The 24842-nt window shown below is 45.6% G+C and overlaps 1 protein-coding gene across 4 annotated transcripts in view; it reads right to left on the bottom strand.

Annotated features, from left to right (window-relative positions):
- RBM25 (RNA binding motif protein 25) overlaps positions 1 to 24842 on the bottom strand; it is a 1759384-nt gene that overhangs the window by 933097 nt on the left and 801445 nt on the right. For all 4 annotated transcript variants that reach the window (XM_044074670.1, XM_044074671.1, XM_044074673.1 and 1 more), the window contains exon 5: positions 5503 to 5560. In XM_044074670.1, the coding sequence (XP_043930605.1) occupies positions 5503 to 5560 (58 nt within the window). The remainder of the gene's footprint in view (positions 1 to 5502; positions 5561 to 24842) is intronic.

Genomic DNA, 24842 nt, shown 5'->3' with positions numbered 1-24842 from the left:
GTCCGTCCTTATCAGCAAGTGACCCTGTTGAAGAAAAGGTCTGAATGTCTGGATTGCCTGTTTCACTGCCAGCATCTCTTTTTGATTTATGTGTAGATTCAGCTGGTCTTGTGTCCATAGGCCTTGTATGCACTTGTCCACCATGTGTGCCCCCCAGCCTAGGTCTGAGGCGTCCGTGGTGATAGTCTGGCTTGGATGAGGTTTGTGGAAAGGCAGTCCTCTGTTTAACTGGCAGGCCTGAGCCCACCACAGGAATTCTTGTTTCAGGCATGGAATTATTGGAATCTGGGCTTCTAGACTGTGCTTGTGTTGAGACCATACATTCCTTAGGTACCATTGCAACTTTCTCATATGCAGCCTGGCATGCGGAATCAATATTATGCAGGATGCCATGTAACCCAGGGCTTGCAGGACTTTCCTTGCTGTAAGCTGGATCTGTGTTGTTAATGCCATGAAATAGAGTGGTAGTTGCTTTTGTTTTTCTGCTGTGAGAAATGCCATCTGATTTGATGTGTCCAGTTCTGCACCCAAGAATGTTATCCTTTGGGATGGTACCAGCCTTGACTTTTTCATGTTGACTGTGTATCCCAGGGCTTGCAGCAGTTGTATAACCTTTTCCAAATCTTTTGTTAATTTGGTCTTGTTGTCCGCTTGTATTAGGCAGTCGTCCAGGTATGGATAAATCTGAATTCCCTGAAGCCTGCAATGAGCAATTACTGATGCCAGGCATTTCGTGAATACTCTGGGCAGTAGATAAGCCAAAGGGCAATGCTGAGAATTGATAATGCTCTGATCCTGCAAGAAATCTGAGGTATCTTCTGCAATCTGGTCGTATAGGGATGTGCAGGTATGCCTCCTTGAGATCTAGAGTCACCAGCCAAGACTCCTTGCCCAGCATGGGAAGAAGTTGCTGTAGGGTCAGCATTTTGAATTTTGGAACAATGAGATATGTGTTCAGAGTGGACAGGTCGAGAATAGGCCTCCATTGATTTTCTTTCCTTGGTACCAGGAAAAGTCTGGAGTAAAATCCTTGCCCTTGTTCCATAGGCGGTACCTTTTCTATAGCTCTCATCCTTAGTAGGTGGTTGATTTGTCCTAGAGCGTTTGTTGTTTGGTTTGGTGGTAGGTTTGGCATTCCTCTCTTTTTTGGTAGTGTGTGGAAGTGAAACCTGTAGCCTTTGTCTATTGTCTGTAAAATCCATTTGTCCCCTGTAATGTAATGCCAGTTTACGGAAAATAAGGCTAGCTTTCCGCCCAAGGGTGCTTCTAGTTGTTCCCTGGTAGGCGGTATCAGAGCCAAGTCATTGTGTCTGTCCTGTGGAAGTGGTCGTAGCTGAATCTGTGGCAGTACTTCTCTGGTTGTTAGGCTGCCACTGACGTCCCCTGTAGGCACCTCTGGATTGACCTCTGCCTCTTGGGCACCTATTTCTGCCTCTCTGTGCTCTGGAGGTGTCTGGAAAGGACCAATTCTTCGAAGGCCAATTTCTACTAAACCTCGGAGGTTGGACCTGTAAGAAATCCTTGACTGTTTGGACAGATTTTGCTTTTTCTTCCACCTTCTTTAGCACTTGCTGTGCAGGGGAGCCAAACAAACTTTGTTTCTCCATAGGAGCATCTAGGAGCTTTGACTTAACATGGTCTGGTAAGGATTGCTCTTTTAACCAGGCATGCCTTCTAATCACTGTTCCAGTCATAGCTGATCTAAAGGAAGCCTCCAGTGCATCATAGCCGCATTTTAAGGAATGATTACTGACCTGCTGAGTGTTATGTACCAAATCCTGAAAGGACTTACGGTCTATAGGTTCAGGAGAGGACAGTTTTTTATTTAGCTGGTCTAACAAATATTCCTGATACTGAATCATGTGAAATTGACAGTTTAAGGCCCTGGCCGAAAGAGTAGCAGAAGTATAAACTTTTTTACCCCATCTCTCTAATGCTCTAGATTCTCTTTCAGAGGGGAGGGGGTTTTTGGCAGAGGCAGTTGCTACAGCTTTGGGGCCCTGTGAAATGGTTTCAGGATCTGCAATAGGAGCCTTATACAAGTGAAAGTGTGTGTCCGGGACCCTGTAATATCTGTCGGGCTTGGCAGGGGCCGGAGGAAGAGAGTCAGGGGCAGTACAGGCATCATTATATGCATCATCAACAACTGTTAGTACTGGAGGAATGGCTAAAGGCCTATGCTGTGGTAAATGTAAAAAGGTCCTTAGCCTTTTCCTTGAATCTGAAAAATCCTGGCCCTGCCATTGAAAATGCTCTCTCATAGCATGTAAGGTTTCCCCAAAAGAAAATTCTTCAGGAGGAGAGGCAGAAGGAATGGAGTCTTCTGCATCAGAATCCTCATAAGGAGAATATGGGCCTTCTGGAGGGTCTGAGTTTTCTGAATAATCCGAGGAATAGTCTGTAGAAACAGGATCCGGGGGCTCAGTTCTAGGCCTCTTCTCTGGAGGTGGTTGAGAGGTCCTGTCTGGGTGAGGTTGGGATCCCCTGATCAAAGAAATGAGATCCTCAGCCAGGCTGAGCATTTGGGAACTAGAGGTAGGCCTGTGTGAGGGGGGTTTAGCAGGCAAGGCCTTAGAGGATTTAGCTGCTTTAGCCCTAGAAAAAGCCTTGATAGACATAGATGCAGGGGGCCTAGCAGCTCCACGTGCAGGAGTAGATATGTCTAAGGGAATAGTATCTGATAAGTCCTGGGTGCCTGCTACAGCAGGGGAAATTTCAGTAGCAGATTCAGCCATGCTCTGTGAGGCCTCGGCTATCGGAGGCATGCTTTCGGCCGAAGGAAGAACCGAGGACTCGGTTTCAGCCGAAACCGAGACACTCGCGGTTGGCTTAACAGTGGTTTCAGCCGAAACCGCGGACCGCGAGTGTCGGTCCTTTTCCTTGCGCTTTTTAGCTAATTGTGTAGTCGGAATCTCCAACGGCATTTTGTAAGCAAAAGCGGGACCAAAAAACTCCTCTGCAAACTCCGACCGACGTCTAAGTGTCCGTCGGTTGAAGGAAGCACAGGCTAGACAAGCTGATACGTCGTGGTCTGGGCCTAAGCAAGGAAGGCAGTAAGAGTGGAAATCCTTATGAGGTATTTGTTTCCCACAAGTTAAACAATTATTTACTTTTTCTGACATCGGCTGAGGCAAGAAAGAGTCCCCAACGGGGTACTTAGCTTTTTAGAAGTCTTCGGTAGTAAAAATCTCTGGATCTGACCGACCGGCACTTGCGAACAGCTTCTGCTTCGGGCACCACGCGGCAAGAAAGACTGAGGAAAATGGTGTCGGCTGATGCCTTTATACCCAATACACAGCAACTATGACGTCGGGTGAAGTGCGACATCAGCCGAGGCCGGACCCAGACTTTGGAATCCGGCCGACCGAAGGGCTGCCTGAGGCAGGACAACCCATATGTTAGGACTGCAGATGCATCCTTGAAGGACATCTGCCATTGTCATTCCTTTGTGCAAAGGTGGTGCCACTACTGACCCTGGTAACTATCGCCCCATTAGCTTGACAAGTCTGATCTGTAAGGCCATGGAGGGCGTTATTATGGACCTCATAAACAAGGACATTGTCAATCTCCAAGCACTTGACCCCATCCAGTTAGGATTCGTCAAAGGCCTTGACTTGGCCAAAGCCTTTGACACAATCCCCCACTTGGGCATCATCGAAAAGCTAACAGAACTTGGTGTAAATTCCTATCTCATCAGGTGTTTGCCCAACTGGCTCACTGATAGGACACACAAGGTCAAAATAGGTGCCACTACTTACGATAACAGACCTCTCACTAGTGGTGTCCCAAAGGGATCTGTCCTGGGACCCCTATTGTTTGGCATCTACTTCTCAAAGGTCCAGGCAAAGACCAATGACCTGTGGCTGATGAAGTCTGCGGACAACTGTAAGTTGGGTGCTGTCACTGACTCTCCAAATGATGTTAACATACTTCAAGACGGTCTCACAGCAACAAATGACCGGTGCCAAAGTCATGGCCTTAAGTTAAATGTAAAAAAAATGTATTATCATACCATTCGGCAAAAACACGACCCTTACTGATTACCACATTAGCAGCAACCCCCTAAGCACACAACCTGTGGTGAGAGACCTGGGTACACAAGTTGACAAAAATCTCACATTTGAGCATCACGTAGTGGAAGTGGTCAGAAAAAAATTTTATTTGGTGCATCTCATAAGTAAAGGGACTGCATCCAGAAAAAAAGGAGGTTATTACCTCTCTGTACTCCTCCCTCATTAGACAAATAATTGAGTACAATGCCCCATTTGGTTATGTACCTCTCCAAACACCTGCACCAACTAGAAAGGACACAGAAATACCTCACATACAGAATTCATGGCCTCCAATACCTGTCCTATGTGGACAAGCTCAAATCAATATCACTCTACTCTGTATCGTACAGACTGCTCAGAGGTGACCTGTGTCTCGCCTACAAGACAATCTCAGACCCTGCTCTACAAGAGATGCTCCATATCGGTAAGTCTAACTCCTCACGTAGTACCCAGTCGAAAGGCTTAAATCTAATATGTAACATTAACAAAACCTGCTGGAGAGAGAGGTTCGTCTCGCAGAGGCTGCCAGGTCTCTGGAATAGACTCCCCATACACGTCAAGCAAAGTACTTCGCTGACCCTCTTCAAGCAAAACTCTGATGAGTGGATGGGCAACCACAAATTTGTTCCACTTGTCCCTCATTGACAGGGGTGACAGGTGCTGACTGTGGTTTCTTTTCTGGGGATAAACTCTTAGCTAGACTTGTAAGGGCCCCAGAGCTATTAGCTAAGTACTCTCCTATGATCCTATGAAGTAAAGTGCAATCTAGCTCCCCCTCCCCTGCCCCAGAAGCCTAGTTAATAGTTAGATACTACAGGAGATAAAAGTATAGCTAAAACAATACCAGGGCAATATAATACACAAACTGAAGCTCAATAGTCCACCTAAAAAGAAACGCAGCCTTGCACTGTAGCAGCCAGAAAAACAGCTCACCGAGAAGAGGTGCTACAAGTATCCCACTAGAGCTACAACACCAGTGCAAGAGAAACGCAATTTGTAGGTCAATATTCGCTGCAAATATACACATTCACTGAGGAGTGCCTAAAAGACATATCATGTGTGCTTTGGGGATTAAAAGGCACTTGCCCTCTGGCCTTACTTTATTACACTGCTGGCAGTACCTTAAAAATCAAGAGATATAACCAAGCATATCCTAGCAGAAAGGCAAGCCTTTCAAACACCACAATCACTTCTGCACTTTAGTGACTATGCCTGTATACCCATTATACCAAAAAAGCACCAAACAACAAGTATGCTGGCAAGTCTAGTGGTAAAGATACCAATCAAAACATGGTGTTAAACCTGACACCACAGTGAAACCAAATGGTGACTTTTATGTGCAAGATGTGTGTAATGATAACAGTGAACTTCAGGGTCATTAACATCAAATGCAGTGAATTCATTTCAAAGAAGCACCGTCAAAGTTGGAAAAAGAGAACAGATTAATTACCTTGAAGTTTTCCAGATGCACCTTGAACCCGTTTCCAGCTCAACACCAAACCGCATTTCTGCAAAAGAGTGACACACAATGAACTTTGTGTCCAATACAGTCAAAATATACTGAATAATCATAAAGATAACCCACTTACACATCTTTTATGTCATACTTCTAGGTATACCTTTCTTAATTATGTTAACTCCCAATTAAGCCAATACAGACTTGAGAGTCCTAAAAGAACCTCAGTGTTTCAACATGTCACCAGCACAAGCTAAGCTGCCAAATATTACCTACAACATACATACGAATGACATGTTTGAATATTTTTAGAGCAGAGTATTATACAGCAACTGATCACAGCAAATGTTGCTTCTTTTTCTCCTGTCGCAACACCATCCATTGTTCCAGTTAAAAGCATCAGCAGCCAGGCAGAAAGTTTCAAAGAAATTAGACTCGCACCCTTCCCCTTTTCAAACTAATGAAGGCTGACTCAGTCAAAACTTCCACCAATGTGTGCAAAACAAAAAGATGAAGTGTGCAGAACCAGTACTCCAAATTATTCACAGAAAGGCCCAAAAGTGATTTGGAAAACAGCCTAAAAGAGCTACAACAGACATGCTGCATAACAGTCTGCCCATGATGCACTGCACATGTGAACAGTGTTACTAACACAACTTTAAGACAGCTTCAGAAATAAATATACAGCCAGGCACACACACACAGATTTATATATATTTATGTGCGCGCACACAAACACATTACACCACAGACCTGGTGCAAAGACAATAGCACTGCTTTGTGACTACCACAGTTAGCACATCTGCTACGCTGAAAAGCAAGTGCAGGCTGAATGCCTCGGAGGAACTCCTAATATGGCTTACAAAGAGCATTACAATAACATCACTAACATCAAACCACCAGAATCATTGTCTCAAACAGTAGCACCAGTTGCCTTTGAAGCTCTGAGATCAGAAGACAGTGGGGTTCTACCTCAACAGCAGATCTTTGGATTCACTTTCCAGTACTGAGACTATTTTATTTGTTTACTGACATTTGATTATCAAGAAAGTCTAACTGGGCAAGTGTCCATTTTCAGCGAAGACCTGGGCAGAACAGATCCAAAGTATTACAAAATGACCTTTTAGGAACAACAACTTTACAATATTCTAAAATAATACAAAAACATCTACAGTTTAAATAACTGTACCAAATTAGACAATGTAGAAAAAAGAGGTTAAGAACAAATACAAATCATATGACGATGGAATATTTAGACGCATTTTAAGCATTTTTTAAGACATTAAGGTTAACATAGTAGAATACAAACAGGAATTGTAATATAAAGGGAGAGAAAAACAAGATGATGGCACATTGACATAGAGTGAGCATCAGGGAGGAGAGAAATGGATTATAGAAAGAAAATGAAGGAAGAAGGGAGATTAAAGGTAGTGCAAGGTACAGATAGGTACCTGTTCATACTGAGGAAAAAGAAACTACAGTTTTGTACACTTACCATAAATGTAGATGTTCGAGTGCATTCACTGTTGCAGTCATTACATTTGGGTTATCCTGCTGGCAGGATGTCCTCAATCTGCCTGAATTCCAAAGTCTTGGGTCCTGCGTCGTTTGCTGTCACCTCTTCCCTGACATCAGGTCGTCAGGGGTATAAAAGATGCAGCAGACACCATTTTATTCAGTTTTTCTTGCCCCAAATGTCAGGTGCTCCCAAAAGGGTAGGATAAATTTATGTAAATAAAACATACATGCACCAGAAATATGATTTACCTTCATCTATAAGCAAATACACCACCTAGGTTGTATAGATTAGAGAAGTAGAGATAAGTTCCATCAAAAATAAGGGGGATGGCGGGTGGGTAACCTGGACTGCAACAGTGAATACACTCGAACATCTACATATATGGTAAATGTACACAACTGTACTATGTTCTTCGTGTTTCACTGTTGCAGTCATTACATTTGGGGTTGAGTCCAAAAGCTATGGCTGTGGGGCTGGAGCTAAACAGCATCAGGAGCGGCTATGAGGCCCTGCAGAACTGCAGTGGCAAAGCCTGCCCTGGATTTAGAGTAAAGAGGCAGATTGTAATGTTTTGTAAAGGTATGCACTGAACTCCAAGTGACAGCCTCTAAATTGTCTTTGGTTGGTACTCCCCTGAGAAAGGCTGCAGCTTTGGCTGAATGTGGCCTAATGCCTTTAGGCACTGCTTTGCCATGCTGTCTGTAGCAGAAACGAATGCAGTGACCTATCCACTTTGAAATGGTCTGCTTGGAGATGGCCTTTCCTTGTGATGCTGTGGCATATGCCACTAGTAGTTGTTCTGTCTTTCTGAAAAATAGAAGTTATGTTCTACCATACTTCTTCTTGCTGGATGGGTTGAGCCGACCTCGGGCTCCGGCCGGCTCTCTCTAAAAAGTCTCGTTTCGAGTTCGTCGAGGGCTCACCTTTATCCCACAATGCTGGCCCAGCTTATAATAGTAGCAGAATAACTAGAAACAAAGTCCACCTCTGGTGACCTACATCCTGATCTAGGAAATATGCACAGCAGAGCATATACCTAAAGTAAAGAGGTGGTAGAGTCTGTCTTGGAAGCTATATAAGTAGCCAAAGCTCTGGGTAGAATGGGCTTTAGGTTTGTTAGGCAGCTTTTTGTTTCTAATTTCATAAACAAGGAAAATCAGAGAGTTAGCCATCAGATAATGATACCTTTGAAAAAGAAAAAGTCCCTTTCTGCCTTCTGAATAAGAGACAAAGCAGCTTGAATTTTTTTCTGAATTGTTTGGTTCTATCCAAATAATTGTTTTAACTGACTATGAACATCTAGCCAATGCAATTTTTCAGAGAGGTTAGAATATTCTGGAAAAAACACAGAAAGGTGTGAATTGGTTTTAGGTTAGACACGTTGATATCCCGAAGAAAAAAAGGCGGGTTTTACCCTTAAAAGATACACTGTCCTTATGGAACCTTCAGATAAGGAGGTGAAGTTCTGAACAGCTTCTAGTTGAAGTATCAGCTACCAGAAAAGTGTACCAGAAAAAGTGTCAATCAAAATAGCAATTTTTAAAGAACAGGAGGCTGCAGGTTCGAGAGAAAGGAAGAATCAAGAGACAGAACTCCCAAGAGGTCCCAGTCCCAGGGAGGATTCTTTATAGGAGGAGGAAAGAAAAACTCCTTCAAAAAGCAAAGTAGTTACAAAGACATTATGGCAGACTGAGAAACACCCACAGTGCCCAATAGATGCCAATTGAATTGAACTTAGAAGAGTAGAAAGGAGATGAAGAGTTGGAAAAAGTTCCTTCTAGAAATGGAGATGTTTTTGAATGAAGGCAGTGATGGCGATCTATTGGACTTATAAGAGCTTCCGCTTTCCCGTTTCTAACTCAAATAAATCTTGAGGTGGAAGATTTATGGGGCGATATCAAAATATCTCGAACAGAGAGAGATGTTGAGAAGCTGGCTATTTGAGGTGTGGAGGAACCAAAGCAGAGAGAGGGAGGAGGGGAAGGCGGCGATGAAGAGAGGACACTGATATCAAAAAAGATCTGGATGGTCCCAGATGCAAGGTCGCTCCCAGAGAAAGTGATGTAGAAGAGGAAAGAAAAACCTGCAGCGAGGGCCAGTAGGAGCAATGAGGCTGGCAATGGGCCTTCTGGTGATAGCTTTCTGTATCACTTGAGGATCACTTTGGGAAGGAGGGAATGCACAGGAAGAAGTCCCGGGGAGGGCCAAACTTGGACCAAAGGGACTAGGGCCCCGTCTCTGCTGGGCAGGGGGTGAAAATCTCTGAATTTGCTGTTTGGGGAGTAGCAAAAGGTGCATAACAAGGCTGACCCACTGAGAAAATTTCTCTCCCCACAGAGTCTTTCAAAGACCACTTTCGTGAGGGCATGAGGATAGCTCTGCTCAATCTGTCCAGCGATGTGGACTTTGGGGCCAGGGATGACTTGCTATCAGATGCCGCTGAAGCTGAGAACCGCTGAGAAGAAGTGGACCCTCTCCACACACAAAGGGGTGGGACCTACAAAGGGGTTGTTTGTTGCTATACCACACTTTGCTACAGACATCCGTCTGGTTATAGTTGCAATCGCTGCAGAGTCTTGAAGGGGCTCTTCTGCTCTCTGCTCAACTGCTAAAGCACTGCTCTGGCCTATAGAACAATTTATGTGCCATGGGTTGCCATGTGTTGCCATGCCCCCTGCCCTGATCAGGCCTGATAATGCCCCCAGCTGCCGTTAGGGGGAGTAGCAACTCAGGGGAACCGCTGAGGGAGACATCACAGACTCCCCAGAACATACTACAGAAAGACCACCTGAAGATGATGTAGGAGATGTTAATGATCGGGGACATGTGGAGTTGCATGTATGACCATTGTGTGAAGAGCATCCAATGAAGGATTGGGAAGTGGATTGATGGATTCTCAAGCAGAGGTATGGCAATCGCCATAATCCCAATACACTCAGAATAACTTGAGCTACTTTCAGAACCAACCTGAAGGTGACTCTGTTGTTAGTGACTCTGTTATTCTTTGATCTTTTAACCTGTCTGAACTATGTACTGTGTGTTGTTGATTAGCCTAGTTGACTGTGTCAAGCGACAGAACCAAAACAGAAATGCCAACAATTTATTGGAAACAGACTTTTGTTTTTGACAAAATCGCGAAGAAGTTTTGACCTGGCCCTTAGACAATGCCTGGTGGGAAGCTTGAAAAGCCAGGTGAAAAATATGCTGGAAACACCTGGAATCCCTGGCGTCCTCGGGTGAGGGCTACCACTGCCATGCATTTGTGGTGAAAACCACCGAGGGGCAGTGGTGAGAGTCCAAAAAGCAGGGCTCTGAATTGCTCTTGATTGAAATAGCCTGGCGGAGAGCCTGAGAAATCGTCTGTTCATGTTTATATGATAGATTTTGATAGAAGGTCTAGAGCCGATCAGTTTTTTCTTCCCAATGGTTTTAATGGACTAATAGCGTGACCATGAAAATGCGTGTTTTTTCAAAATCGTGTGTTCAAGAAACTGAGATCAACCAACCTCTCAGGATCCAAAATTGGTCTGGAGTCCTGTCACTATACTCAGGATCCTTGCTGGTCTGCTGGAATGCTTGCTTGCTGCTTTGAACTGGCTGAAGAAATTTCAAAGCTGCAAGATCCCTTTCCAGGTGTGGAACATTTGCAAGCAGCTTTGAAATTTTCAGAAAGGGATTTTTGATCGGGAATAGCCTTAGGAAATGATGGGAATTACCCACTTCGAAATGATGGGGGATGACCAGGCTTCTGGGTACAGTGACAATCCCGCCGACTGGGTCCGAAGGTGACAATATCACTGCCACTGCCTCGATGCTGAACAGGCTTATCCTCAGGTTTCTGGGCTGGCTGGTTCTGAGAAAGTTGCTCGGGAAGAGGCGTCTCTGTCTGGACCCCCCCCTCTGGCCTTATCGCCTTACCCGACTCCCCCCTCAGGCGAAGCGGAACCCCGTGCCGCGGAACCAGGAGAGTCCCCCTGCAGGAACTTTTTGAAGAAGAAGATGGCCAGAAAAGCGGACTCGGCGGAGGAAAGGATTGAGTTCCGTCCTGCACCTAGTCACGTTTCTTTCATGAGGACAAAGAGAGATGAAAAATCAAATGGGGAGTGAGTTCTAAGTTTTAACCAATCAGAGATGTGCAGGCAATCCAGGCAGCATGCCTGGGACGCTTTAAGTCACCTGCATGTTGCATAGTCAGCATCTCTATCAATAGCATGGAGTTGGGGTAGCATGGAGGAGTTAGCTATGGAGGCATGGGTAGCGCCTATGGTGTTCATCTTGTCCTGAAAACCCGCTATCTTTTTCTCAAGTCACTTACTTAGGTCTTTGATCAAGTGAAACCCAAGGCAGGTAAAATCTCATAGAGAAGGTCAGCGAGCAGCATCATCCGAGTCCATAGACTCAACATCGCTTCCATAGGTAGTCCATAGACCTAGATGCCTGAAGGTGTGGATGGAACATCACTGGAAAGAATCAGCATAGACCTTCTTAGTGGCAGCAGCAACCACCAGCCCATCATCCGAAACTCCCTTGGTCAGTGGCAGTTTAGGATCTGGTGCCGTCCACTGAGTTGAGGGTCGTCCACGGTGCTTGCCACTGAGTCCTGAGCAGTCCATTTTGAGGGCTACCACCACCTGGGGGAGGGGGTCAAGAGGGAGACATGGAGGAGGTGGAAGAGGCTGAGAGCCAAGCCAAAGGGGGCCTGCAGTTCATCCTCCGAAGGATTCATGAGGGGCTGGCCAAAGGCCCCTGATTCATCCTCTTTCTGGGAATAGGGCTGAATCTCTTCCTTCAGAAGGCAGGGAGACCTCGAATCTGACTATGAGACATCTTAGAGGTGGCCTCGGCCAACCTCGGATATCGTTTCCTCTGTCGTCTTCGAGAGGACAGGTTCTGCCTGTTCTTGAGGGCCTGGCTCTCCTCGGTCTGGGAGCACAGAGAGATTCCTGAGGCTGAGGCTGAGTGCTGGAGATTCGGGAGGGGCCGAGTGGAAGGCTTGGCCTGGTTCCTGACGCTCCGGAGAGTCGGGGACCGGAGCGACTGTGGCGTTGAACCAGGTTTCAACACCACTGCCCGGCCTCGAGCAGCGCCCAACCCAGGCAGATGACTGGGTCCCAGCTCCAGGCAGGCACGCCCCTGCGGCACCGGACAGTGATGGCTCGAGGCCACGATGACTCCGAGAACGATGGCTCCGAAGGAAGCTCCGAGAGGAGAGCAGGGGACTCGAGGCCGATGCCACTCCAAGGGTCCCGAGGCAGTCGGCGCCGAGATTCTTCCTCGGAAAAATCGAGGTAAAGTGGGCGAACATTTGTATGCGGCTCAGCTAACGTACCACCGAAGGAGCGCCCGGCTCGAGCTCCAGCGAGCAGAGACAGGCTCTGCTCCGACACAGTCAGGCAAGTCTAGCCGAGATAAAGCTCTGAAGCATTTTGGGCCAGTGAATAGTCGAATAAGAAGGGACAGGGTCACCCTCTGAGAGTCGGCAGTCAGCCTCGAATTCCTAGAAATGCATCTAGCTCCGTTGGCTAAGCAAAGGGAGATGCTGCTGCAGATGAAGCGGAGCCAAGGGGCCGGTGACCTGGACCTCTTTCTATGTGGTAGATGTCGGTTCAGGGTCTAATGGAACTCCAAGCTTCCAATAGGATACCGGCTCAGCGGGCTCGAACAGGAAACGGCAGTCTGCAGTTCGAGACCTCAGCGGGCCGATGTAGGCATCGGCTCCGGCCAGAGCCTCGGCTCAGAAGCTGGTTTGGAGGACCTTCACACACCAAGTTTTTCCAAAGGAACAGTAGAGTGGCCTCAGGCTTAGGAAACCCACCTCTGGAACCCTGGTTCTTAAATCTTTCCTATTTTTTCCTGGGGCTGAAGCCCCCTGCAGCAGCAAGGGGAGTCCTGCAGATATAAGAAGAACAGGCAGTAGACACAAATGACAACCGTCTGCAGTAGACATTTTCGACATACGAGTCAGACCTCTTGAAGCACAGAGACCTTTGAGTGAAGCCCAGCTATTGAAGGCCTTTAGACACACATTGACAGCACGAGTAACACCACACACACTATAACAAATTAACTCAAAAATTAAAACTTAAGAATAAAACAAAACACTCACTCAAAAAACAAACACACACACCAATAGGAAACCACAAAAAGGCTGAAGGGGATGGAAAAAGAACTTATAAGTTCAAAGGAAGAAAGGGATAGGGAGAAAAGAGGAAAGACAGTAAAACAAAGGGAAATAGGACAAAAAGAATTAAAAACTAAAAAAAAGTTAAGTAGATAAAAAACTAACTACATAACTCACCAAGAAGCCGGTAGAAACCAAACTAGGAAACCAGCGGCGGCAAAGCGAGATAGGAGTCGCTGAAGCCGTAGCAACCAAATATGTAAAAGGGGAGCCTGAGGCGGTGGATATGGAGGTAGGCTTTAGAGTGGCCAGTGGGAACCCGAGGTTAGAGCTCCGTCGGTCGATCTTTAGTTTTGTCTAAGTAAAATCTAAGTTGTCTGTGTACGTCCAAAGAATGCAGAATTTTCTCCCCCTTGTTCGTGGATTTGGATAAAAGGTTGGCAAATGAATAGTTTGGTTAAGGGCTACACTGGACACCATCTTAGGCATAAATGTACGGTTTGTTCTCAGAGAGATAAAAGATAAAAAATTATAAAGGGTTCCACGGCCATGAGAGCCTGTAGCTCTGAAACTCGTCTTGCAGAAGCTATTGCTAGGAGCAGAGCTGTTTTCCAAGATAAGAATTTTATATCTGCAGTAGCAGCTGGCTCAAAAGGAGGTAAGGTGAGTTTTTCCAAGACTTAATTGAGGTCCTATGCAGGTACTGGCGTTCTCCTTGTAGGCCTCAAGTTTTTGGCTCCTCTGAGGTACTGCCTTAATAAAGGATGAGAAAAGAGTGGTGGCTCTGTATTGTAATGAGCCAAAGATAAGCCATTGTCCAGCATCTCAGTTAAGTATTGCAAAGTCTGAGGAATATTTGGGACAGCTGTATCAGTTCCTTGAGCTTGGTTCCAAGCGCAAAATCTTTTCCATTTCCCAGCATAGGATTTTCTACTACTAGGCCTTCTGGCTTCTAAAATGACATCCATCACAGCTTTACCAAGAGGTGTGGTTTGCATGGCTACATTATGCGCCATGCTGCCAGGTTTAGGGTCCTGAGTTGGCTGTGCAGAATCGGATTGTTTTGCTGGGACAGTAGATGAGGTATTTGAGGTAAGGTCCAGGCTGGGCATTGGAAGAAGTTCCTTAAGATCGGATACCAGTACTGGCGTGGCCAGTCTGCGGCAATCAGAATCATTTTTAGTTTCTCCTGCCTGACCTTTATGAGTACCTTGGGGAAGAGAGGTAGTGGAGGAAAGGCATATACTGATAGGTTTGTCCAGTTGAAAGATAAGGCGTCCACTTGCCAAGCTTGTCCGTGATAAGTCCTTGTGCAGAATCTTTTTAGTTGATTGTTTTGAGAGGAGGCAAATAGATCTACGTTTGGGCGTCCCCATTTCTTTGTTATCATGCTGAAGACTTGTGGATCCAGGTGCCACTCGTAGGGATCCATGAGGTTTCTGTTTAGTTCATCTGCCAGAGTGTTTTCCTTTCCTGGCAGGAATTGTGCCTGCAGATGAACTTGGTAAGTCAATGCTGTGTCCCATAAAGCCATGGCTAGTCTGCACAGGGGATAAGAATGAATGCCCCCCTGCTTGTTTATGTGCCGCATGATCGTGGTGTTGTCTGTCTTTATTCGTAGTTGTCCCGGATGAAGTAGGTCCTTGAAGGCTGTCAGGGCATTTTGAAGAGCTAGCATCTCTTTTTGATTGATATGTAGATGCTTTTGGTTTGAGGACCAGGTGCCCTGAATGCCTCTTCCTGCCATGCGCCCCCCAGGCATAATCTGATGCATGCGTCGTTAGACTCTGCCTGGCTGGGGGTAGTGAGAATGGCTGTCCCTTGTTTTGGTGACAAGCCTTTTCCCACCATCGAAACTCCTGTTGCAGCCAGGGAATTAGAGTAATCATTGTTTCCAGACGGTGGCAGTGTTGTGTCTAGACACTTTTTAGGTACCATTGAATTTTCCTCATATGCAGTCTTGCATATGGAATTAGTAAAGTGCAGGATGCCATGAAGCCCAAAGCCTGCAGAATTTTTCTTGCAGATAACTGGGCCTTTGTTGCCATTTCCATGAAATAGGTAATCAGTTGCCACTGTTTGTCTGGAGTGAGATAAGCCATCTGGGCAGTTGTATTTAAGCTTGCACCCAGGAATATTATCTCTTGAGAGGGTACGAGTTTGGATTTCCTTTTGTTGACTGTGTACCCTAGGCATGTTAAAAGTCTTATCACAAACGTCAGATGCTGTAGTAGAATGTCCTTGTTCTCTGCTTGTATGAGGCAGTCATCCAAGTAAGGATATATTTGTATTCCTCTTTGTCTGCAGAATGCAATTACTGGTGCCAGGCACTTTGTGAAGACACTGGGCGCCGTAGATAAGCCAAAGGGTAGTGCAGAGAATTGGTAATGCTTTGAGCCAGCCTTGAATCTGAGGAATCATCTGCATGTTTGTCTGATTGGGACATGCAGGTATGCCTCTTTTAGGTCTAAAGTCACAAGCCAAGCCTTGCTGCCCAGCATGGGCAGAAGCTGCTGTAAGGTCAACATCTTGAATTTTGGTATATCCAGGAAAGTGTTTAGAATAGATAGGTCCAGTATTGGTCTACATGCTTTGTCCTTTCTCGGTACCAAGAACAGTCTCGAGTAAAATCCTTGTACCTGCTCTTGCTGAGGCACTTGTTGAATAGCCCTCATGTCCATCAGAGCTGCGACTTGTTTTTGAGCTTCTGCCCATTGATTTTTTGGCAGGTCTGGCCAACCGTTTGCCCTTGGTAGGGTATGGAAATGAAACTTGTAGTCTTGAGACACTATGTCTAGAACCCATTTGTCCCGAGTTATAATGTGCCAATTTTGAGAAAAAAGTGCTAGTTTTCCCCCTAAGGGTGCTGCCAGAAGATAAGTGCTTGGTGCAGGCAGGGGGGGAAGTCATTGGGACTGTTTCCTGTATGATTGTGATTTGTCCTCCCCACCTTTGGAGGTAAAGGCATTCCACTGCTTACAACTGTAGGATCCTTGCGGCTGTTATCTGCCTCTAGGGTGTCTGGATCTGCCCCTTTGAGGTCTATCTGAGACTGGAAAGGAACAATTCTTTGTAGGCCAGTGTCTGCTAAATCTAGGTGGCTGTACCTCTAAGAAATCCTTGACCGTTTGCATAGATTTAGCTTTGTCTTCCATTTTCTTTAACACGTCTTCTGCCTTAACACCAAACAAGGTATCATGTTGTAAAAGAGCATCTAATAATTTTGCTTTAACATGGGTCAGGCAGATTTTGTTCTTTCAACCAAGCATGCCTCCTAATGACGGAACCCGTAACAGCGGCCCTGCAGGAGGTCTCCAGAGAATCAAAACCACATTGCAAAGTATGCTTTCCAACTTGTTCAGCTGCATGCAATAAATCTTGTATTTCTTTGTTTTCTGCACATTCAGAATTTGCCAAAGTTTCTGATAAGCAGTGTCATGATATATTGCTGATATTTGAACAAATTAAACTGGCAATTTAAGGCCCTTATAGCTAAAGTAGCAGATGTGTAAATCTTTTTTCCCCATCTATCCAGAGCCCTAGAATCCCTATCAGATGGGGTAGGGTTTTTTGCAGTAGAAGCCTTGACCCCTTTTGGACCCTGAGAACATAGTTTCTGGGTCTGCAGAAGGGTTTTTGAAAAGGAATTTATGAGAGTCAGGGACCCTGTAGTATCTGTCCGGCTTAGTTGAGTCAGGGGTCAGACTGGACTCCGAGAACACATCATCTACAATGTCCAACACAGATGGACTAGCTAGAGGCCTGTGTTGAGGAAGTAAGAGGAAGTCTCTGAGCCTTTTCTTAGATTCTGAAAAATCTTGGCTCTCCCAGTGGAAGTGCTCCCTCATAGTATGCAAGGTTTCCCTAAAAGAGTAGTCCTCAGGAGGAGAAGCTGAAGGAATTGATTCTTCAGCATCAGAATCCTCATGGGGGGAAGAGAATATTCCTGATCAGAAGAGGAATCAGAAGAAATGGAAACCTGATCTGAAGATTCATAGTCTGTCTCTTGCCTAGGCCTCTTATCAGGAGGGGGATGGGAACCCCTGATCAAGGTAATTAAGTCTTCGGCCATTTTGAGCATCTGTTTTTTGGGCATGGAGGCCTGTCCTTGTGGCTGGTGAACTTGCTTCTTTGTCTTTAAAGGTGTTAGTGTCTTTGAAGTCGGTTTAATATATAACTGTTTAGGTCTGAATACACCCTCAGAAGCCGATGCCTGCTCAGCGGCTCCAGACCCATCTGAGGGAATAATCTCAGAGGCTCCAATACCTTGAGTTTCCTGTGGCCTGGCCGACTCCACGTGGGAGTCTGTAGCGGCCTGCGACTCTACAGTAGCGGGCAGCAGGGGCAGCGAAAGCACTTCATTGAGAACCGCGAACCGGCGACTTGCTTAGGAGAAGCTTCGTCATCAGTTTTGGACCTCCGTTGCCTGTTTTTTTCTTTTTCTTTGTGGTTTTTGTGAACTCCGGTAGTGGGATGGCTATCCGACGACATTGCATAATTAAATTTTCACCCAAAATAGCTTAATGCAAAATCGTACAGACGCTTAATAGTGCGTTGGTTAAATCTAGCACAAAACCGACAACTAGCAACGTCATGGTCAGGGCCTAGGCAAGGAATACAGTAAGAATGAAAGTCCTTATGAGGTATTTGCTTCCCACAAGAAATACAATTATTAGCTTTTTCTGACATCGGTCTGGAGCAAGAAAAACGTTTCCCCAATGGGGTACTTGGCTTTTAATGAAGACTTCGGATCTGAAACTTGAACACTTAAATCTCAGGAGATGGCCGACCGGCACTTGCAAACTGCTTCTGCTTCGGGCACCGCGCGGCAAGAAAGACGGAATAAAATGGCGTCGGCTGCATCTTTTATACCCCTGATGACCTGACGTAAGAGAAGAGGCGACAGCAACCAATGCAGGACCCAAGACTTTGGAATTCAGGCCGACTGAGGGCAACCTGCCAGCAGGATAACCCAAATGTAATGACTGCAACAGTGAAACACGAAGAACATGTTATGTACCTACCATAAAGTACAGTTTTGTACCTACCATAAATGTAGATGTTCGAAAGCTAATACAGCTGCAGTCATAACAGATGGGTTTCTCTGCCGTCAGGCGGGTCCTCGGTCGGCCGAATTCCAAAGTCTAGGTCCGGCGTCGGTTGTCGTCGCTTCTTCCCTGACGTCAGTGAGACAGGGGTATAAAAGAACCAGCCAACGCCATTTTCTTCAGTTTTTCTTGCCCCAGATGTCAGATGCCCCCAGAAGGAAGGCAATACATAAATTTATGTAATAATGCAGTGCAATATAATCAAAAAAATAGTAGTTACAAGCAAATACACCATAAATGAACACCCCAATCAATTTGTATGAGGTGGTGTTAGCCAATTGGCCTGTCCCAAGAGGGGAAGGAGGGAGGGAAACCTGGACTGCAGCTGTATTAGCACTCAAACATCTACATTTATGGTAGGTACAAAACTGTACTATGCTCATCGTGCATACAGCTGCAGTCATAACAGATGGGTAGAATCCCAAAGCTAAAAAAGGGGTGGTAGGCACTAGGTGTAACTAGGAGGAGCCAGGATGCCCTGCAAGACTGCAGTGGCAAAGCCTGCTCTAGTTTTGGAGTATAATGGTAGGTGGTAGTGCTTGGAGAAGGTATGCACAGAACTCCAAGTGGCTGCTTCCAAAATATCTTTGGTAGGAACACCTCTGAGGAAAGCTGCAGAGGTAGCTGTGGCCCTTGTGGAGTGAGATCGGACGCCTGCAGGCACAGTTTTACCATGAAGAGAGTAACAAAAGCGTATGCAGTGAGCTATCCATTTTGAGATTGTCTGTTTGGAAATTGGCTTCCCTTGAGCTCCTATAGCATAGGACACAAACAGTTGTTCTGATTTTCTGAAAGGCTTTGTTCTGTCCAAATAATAACGTAGCTCTTTGTGGATGACCAAGGAATGTAGTAGTCTCTCCCCTTTGTTTTGAGGATTAGGGTAAAAGGTAGGTAAGTGAATAGCCTGATTCAGAGCTACCCTGGATACCACCTTTGGCATAAAGGACAGATTGGTTCGTAAGGAAACTCTGCCCTGATGGAAAATGATGAAAGGCTGCACAGACATGAGAGCTTGTAATTCCGATACCCTGCGAGCTGAGGGGATAGCCAGAAGGAAGGCTGTTTTCCAGGACAAATATTGCACATCTGTTGAGGCAGCTGGCTCAAAGGGAGGCAAGGTCAGCTTTTCTAGAATGAAATTTAGGCCCCAAACAGGTACTGGTTGTTTCCTTGGGGGTTTTATATTCTTAGCCCCTCTGAGGAACTGTCTTAAGAGGGGATGAGAGAATAAAGGAGGATCTGCAGAAATGGCTGAGGCATGGATTTTGATGGAGGAGAATGAAAGTCCACTGCTTAGCAGCTCAGCTAGCTACTGTAGTATTTGAGGTAAATTCAGTATTCCAGGAATCTGGCCCTTTTTCTCCTTCCAGGCACAAAATTGCTATCATTTTGCAGAGTAAGCTTTCCTAGTAGAAGGCCTTCTGGCCTCCAAAATGACATCCTGCACCTCCTTGGAGAGTAGGGACTATTGTGAAGTTAAGGAATCTTCCATGCGGCCAGATTGAGTGTTTTCAGCTGACTGTGAAGAGTTTTGAAGCTGTGCTGAGTCAGAAGAAGAGGCATTAGAGGTAGGGACCATGGTGGGGAATGTGTCAGGCTCCTCAGGAGTGGGTACCAGTGCTGTCTTGGCCAGTCTGGAGCAATGAGAATAATGTTTGGTCTGTCTGCTTTGGTTTTTAATAGAACTTTGGGCAGCAGAGGAAGAGGTGGAAAGGCATAAACTGTCATTGTTGTCCAACTCAAAGAGAGAGCGCCCACTCGCCAGGTCTGTGGATGAAAAGTCCTTGAGCAGATTTTTGTCAATTGGTGATTTTGTGGGAGGCAAAGAGATCTATGTCTGGCCTTCCCCATAATTGAATTATTTCTGTAAAAACTTGAGGGTGCAACTTCCATTCGTGTGGGTCTGTCATATTTCTGCTTAGGTTGTCTGCCAGCATGTTTTCCTTGCCTGGCAAGTACTGTGCTTGAAGTTCGATTTGTAATTCCAGAGCCATGTTCCAAAGTGACATGGACAGCCTGCATAGGGGGGTATAAATGGGTTCCTCCCTGTTTATGTACCACATTACTGTGGTGCTGTCTGTCCTTATCAATAGTTGGCCTGGATGCAGAAGGTCTTTGAAAGCTATAATAGCAGTTATTACTGCTAGCATTTCCTTTTGATTGATGTGTAGGTGCTTTTCTTTTTGGGACCATTTGCCCTGAATGCACCGATCTGTCATGTGCGCGCCAACCCCCCCCCCCCCGCCCCCCCCCAGGCATAGTCCGAGTCGTCTGCTGTGATGACTTGATTTGCTTGAGGCTTGCAGAATGGGAGACCATTGTTTCTTTGGCATGCTTGAGCCCACCACAGAAATTCCTTTTGAAGACATGGAATTAGTGGTATTATTGTTTCCAAACTGTGGCTGTGTTGAGACCATAGGTTTTTCAGGTACTATTGAAGTTTCCTCATATGGAACTTTGCACATGGGATTAGTAGGATGCAAGATGCCATGAATCCCAGAGCCTGCAGGATTTTCCTTGCAGTCAGCCTGGTGAAATTTGCTAGTTTTCTGAAGTATTGAGTTAGTTGCCCCTGTTTCTCTGGCGTGAGGTAGGCCATCTGGGTGTTTGTGTCCAAGTTGGCACCCAGGAAAATAATTTTTTATGAGGGTATTAGCCTTGATTTCTTTTTGTTGACTGTGTATCCCAGAGAATTCAACAACATTATTACAAAAGCCAGATGTTTCGGAAGTATGTGCTTGTTGTCCGCTTGGATCAGGCAGTCATCCAAATATGGGTATATTTGTATCCCTTGAAGTCTGCAGTAGGCAATTACTGATGCCAGGCATTTCGTGAATACTCTGGGCGCAGTAGATAAGCCAAAGGGCAATGCAGAGAATTGATAATGGGTTGAACCTGCAAGAAATCCGAGGTATCTTCTGCAATTTTGTCTGACTGGGACATGCAGGTATGCCTCCTTGAGGTCCAATGTTACCAGCCAAGACTCCTTGCCCAGCATGGGAAGAAGCTGCTGTAATGTGAGCATCTTGAATTTTGGCATGAGTAGAAATGTGTTTAGGATGGATAGGTCCAAAATAGGTCTCCGATCTTTTCCCTTCCTTGGTACCAGGAATAGTCTGGAATAAAAACCTTGACCTTGTTCTTGAGTAGGTACCTCTTGAATAGATTTCATATCCATGAGATCTGAAATTTGTCTTTGTGCATCTGCCCTTTGATTGTGTGGCAGGTTTGGCATGCCTCTCTTTTGTGGAAGGGTGTGAAAATGGAATCTGTAGCCTCTGTTTATAATGTCCAGGATCCATTTGTCTTTTGTGACAATATGCCAATTTTTCGAAAATAATGCCAGTTTTCTGCCTAAGGGTGCTGCCATTTGAGCCTTGCTTGGCATGCAAAGGGAAAAGTCATTGGGTTTGCTTTCTGAATGACTGTGAACTATCCTCACCACCTCTTTGTGTAGGAGCTTGCCATTGTCTGCCTCTAAACGATCCTTGAGATTGCCCTCTGCCCCTCGGGCACCTGTATCTACCTCTTTGGGGCTGTCCGTGGCTGGAAAGGACCAATTTTTGGAAGGCCAGTTTCTACTGAAACGTGGAGGTTGTACCTGTAGAAAATCTTTCACTGTTTGCATTGATTTAGCCTGTTCCTCCATTTTCTTTAATACCTCCTCAGCTTTAACACCAATACATCTTTTTGTAGAGGGGCATCTAGTAATTTAGCTTTGACATGATATGGAAAAAGTTTGCTCCTTGAGCCAGGCATGTCTACGTATGACTGATCCTGTAACAGCAGCTCTACATGAGGCCTCCAGAGCATCAAAACCACATTTCAAGGTATGTTTACCCACTTGTTCTGCACTATGCATCAAATCCTGCAACTCCTTCAAGTCTGGTTGTTCAGGTTGTGACATTTTGCTTCTCAACTGTGATAACAGAAACTGTTGGTACTTTAACATATGTAACTGGCAGTTTAATGCCCTCATGGTTAAGGTGGCCGAGGTGTATACCTTTTTTCCCCACCTTTCTAAAGATCTGGAATCTCTCTCTGAAGGTAATGGATTTTTAGCAGTGGAGGCCTTAATTCCCTTGGGGCCCTGTGAGATAGTTTCTGGGTCAGCCAGCATGGCTTTTGTATAAGAATTGGAGTGAGTCAGGAACCCGGTAGTACCTGTCAGGCTTGACTGGGGCTGGAGGTAAAGAGTCTGGGTTAAGGCAGGCCTCCGAATACACATCATCTAGTATGTCTAAGACAGAAGGTATAGCCAAAAGTCTGTGCTGAGGGAGCAAGAGAAAATACCTAAGCCTTTTCTTGGAGTCTGAGTACTCTTGTCCTTCCCAGTGGAAGTGTTCCCTCAAGGTACGCAAGGTTTCCCCAAATGAGTAATCCTCAGGGGGGGGGGACAGAGGGAATGGACTCCTCTGCATCAGAATCTTCAAAAGGGGAGTATGAATGTTCCTGTTCATCAGAGTGCTCTGAAATAATGGAGGCCTGGTCTGAGGAAGGGGATTCTTCCTCCATTCTGGGCCTTTTGTCTGGGGGGGGGCTGAGAACCCCTGATAAGAGTAATTAAATCCTCAGCCATTTTAAGAATCTGTTTATAGGCATGGGGCCTGGAGAAGGGCCCTGTGTAGCTCGTCTCTTAGAATGCAAGGCTGCTTTAGACTTAGTGAAAACCTGATGGAAAAAGAAGAAGAAGGCCTGAAGACACCTTGAGAGGAGGCAGACCTGTCTACATTCTGAGTTTCACCACCTAGAGTGGCTTCGGTATCTGTCGTCAGGGTGTGGGCCGAGGAGCCTGCGACCTCGGGCACAGTAGACACCGCCAATGAAGTGTCGTCGGTAGGCAGGGGCTGAGTAGGCGCCTCGCTAAGAACCGGACCACCTGTAGTCGGCTTTGGCGGGGTATCGGTAGAGGCCGCGGACCTCGTGTGTCGGTCCTTATCTTTGCATCTTTTTTCGTCAAAACTGGAGTCGGAGTATCCGACGACATAATGAAGTTAAATTTTTTGCCAAAATAGTGCTGGGCGAACTCCACCCGACGCTTAATGGTGCGTTTGATAAATGTAGCACAAAAACGACAAACCGAGACGTTGTGGTCTGGGCCTAAGCAAGGAATACAGAGGGAATAAAAATCCTTATGCGGTATTTGCTTCATACATGAAATACAATTATTAACTTTGCCTGACATTGGTATGAGGCAAGAAAAGTTTCCCCAACGGGGTACTTATCTTTCAAGAAGACTTCGGTTGCAAAATTTTCGTAATTTCAGGAGCTGGCCGACCAGCACTTGCGAACTGCTTCTGCTTCAGGCACCGCGCGGCAAGAAAGACTGAAGAAAATGGCGTCGGCTGGTTCTTTTATACCCCTGTCACACTGATGTCAGGGAAGAAGTGGAGACAACAGACGCCGGACGTAAACTTTGGAATTCGGCCGACCGAGGACCCGCCTGACGGCAGAGAACCCATCTGTTATGACTGCAGCTGTATGCACGATGAACATCGTTCCAAGATTGTTGTCCATCTCGCCTTCCTTCTTGCTGGCTTGGTTTGGAGTCGATCCTCGGCTCTGACTCGGTCGATCTACTAAAGCTCGAGAGCTTTTACTGGCTCGAGGATACCCCTCATCCCAACATGTCTAGTGGCAGCTACCCAGAAATCATTTGTAATAATCCACACTAGACATGTATAGTAACAAATAATTTTTTTTACTAAGCTCTTATACATCAAGATAGACAGGATAGAGGAAAGGACAATGTATAGTTAACTAACCTGGTATGTCAGCAGGAAACAGCCAGTGTAACCAATAAAGAACTCCTCTCGAACCTCCAGGAAGGGGGAAGGAGAGGTGGATGCAAGAAGGAAGGCGAGATGAAGGACAATACACATGGAATGTTATGGTAGGTACAAAACTTCTTTATGTTATGTTGTCCCATCTCGCCTTCGTTCTGGCTAGTTGGGACAATGTCCCCAGCACCTGGTTCTTGGGTTGCTCAATGGAACAAACTCTTCAGGACTGGGGAACCAAAGGATGCCCTGTTCCGGGAGGCCACATCCACTATGTAATGAGAGATAAAGATATGTGGATTTGCCCATGTTGCTGCTGCACAGTTTGAATCTAAAAGTAATTTAGCTTGGAAGGAAACAGAGGTGGCTAAGGCCCTAGTTGAATGTCCTCTGGGTCTTCCTAGAATAGTCTTTTTACGCAAACCATACGAATAAGTGATTGTGTCTGACAGCCATTTTGATAATATCACTTTATAAACTGGATAACCTTGCTTATTGTCAGCAAAGGATATGAACAACTGGTCTGATTTTCTGAGGTTTTTGGTTCTCTGTAAATAAAAACGTAATTATCTATAAACATCCAATTGGTGTAATCTATACTCTGCCTTGTTGCCATAATTGGGGAAGAACACAGGAAGCTCAAGGGACTGTTTTAAGTTATACTCAGAACAAACCTTAGGAAAGAAAGAGAGACTATCTTTGTGAAAAATGAGACAGCGGGCAAATAGACAAAGCATGTAATTCAGAAACCCATCTAGCTGACGTTATAGCAACCGAAAAAAGAAGTTATGTCTTACCATAATGTT

This window comes from Protopterus annectens, chromosome 6.part0 (genome assembly GCF_019279795.1).
Source record: "Protopterus annectens isolate FY-2018-M chromosome 6.part0, PAN1.0, whole genome shotgun sequence".
NCBI classification, from domain to species: domain Eukaryota; kingdom Metazoa; phylum Chordata; order Ceratodontiformes; family Protopteridae; genus Protopterus; species Protopterus annectens.
The sequence above is the reverse complement of the archived record's forward strand: the minus strand, read 5'-3'. Positions and strand labels throughout refer to the sequence as shown.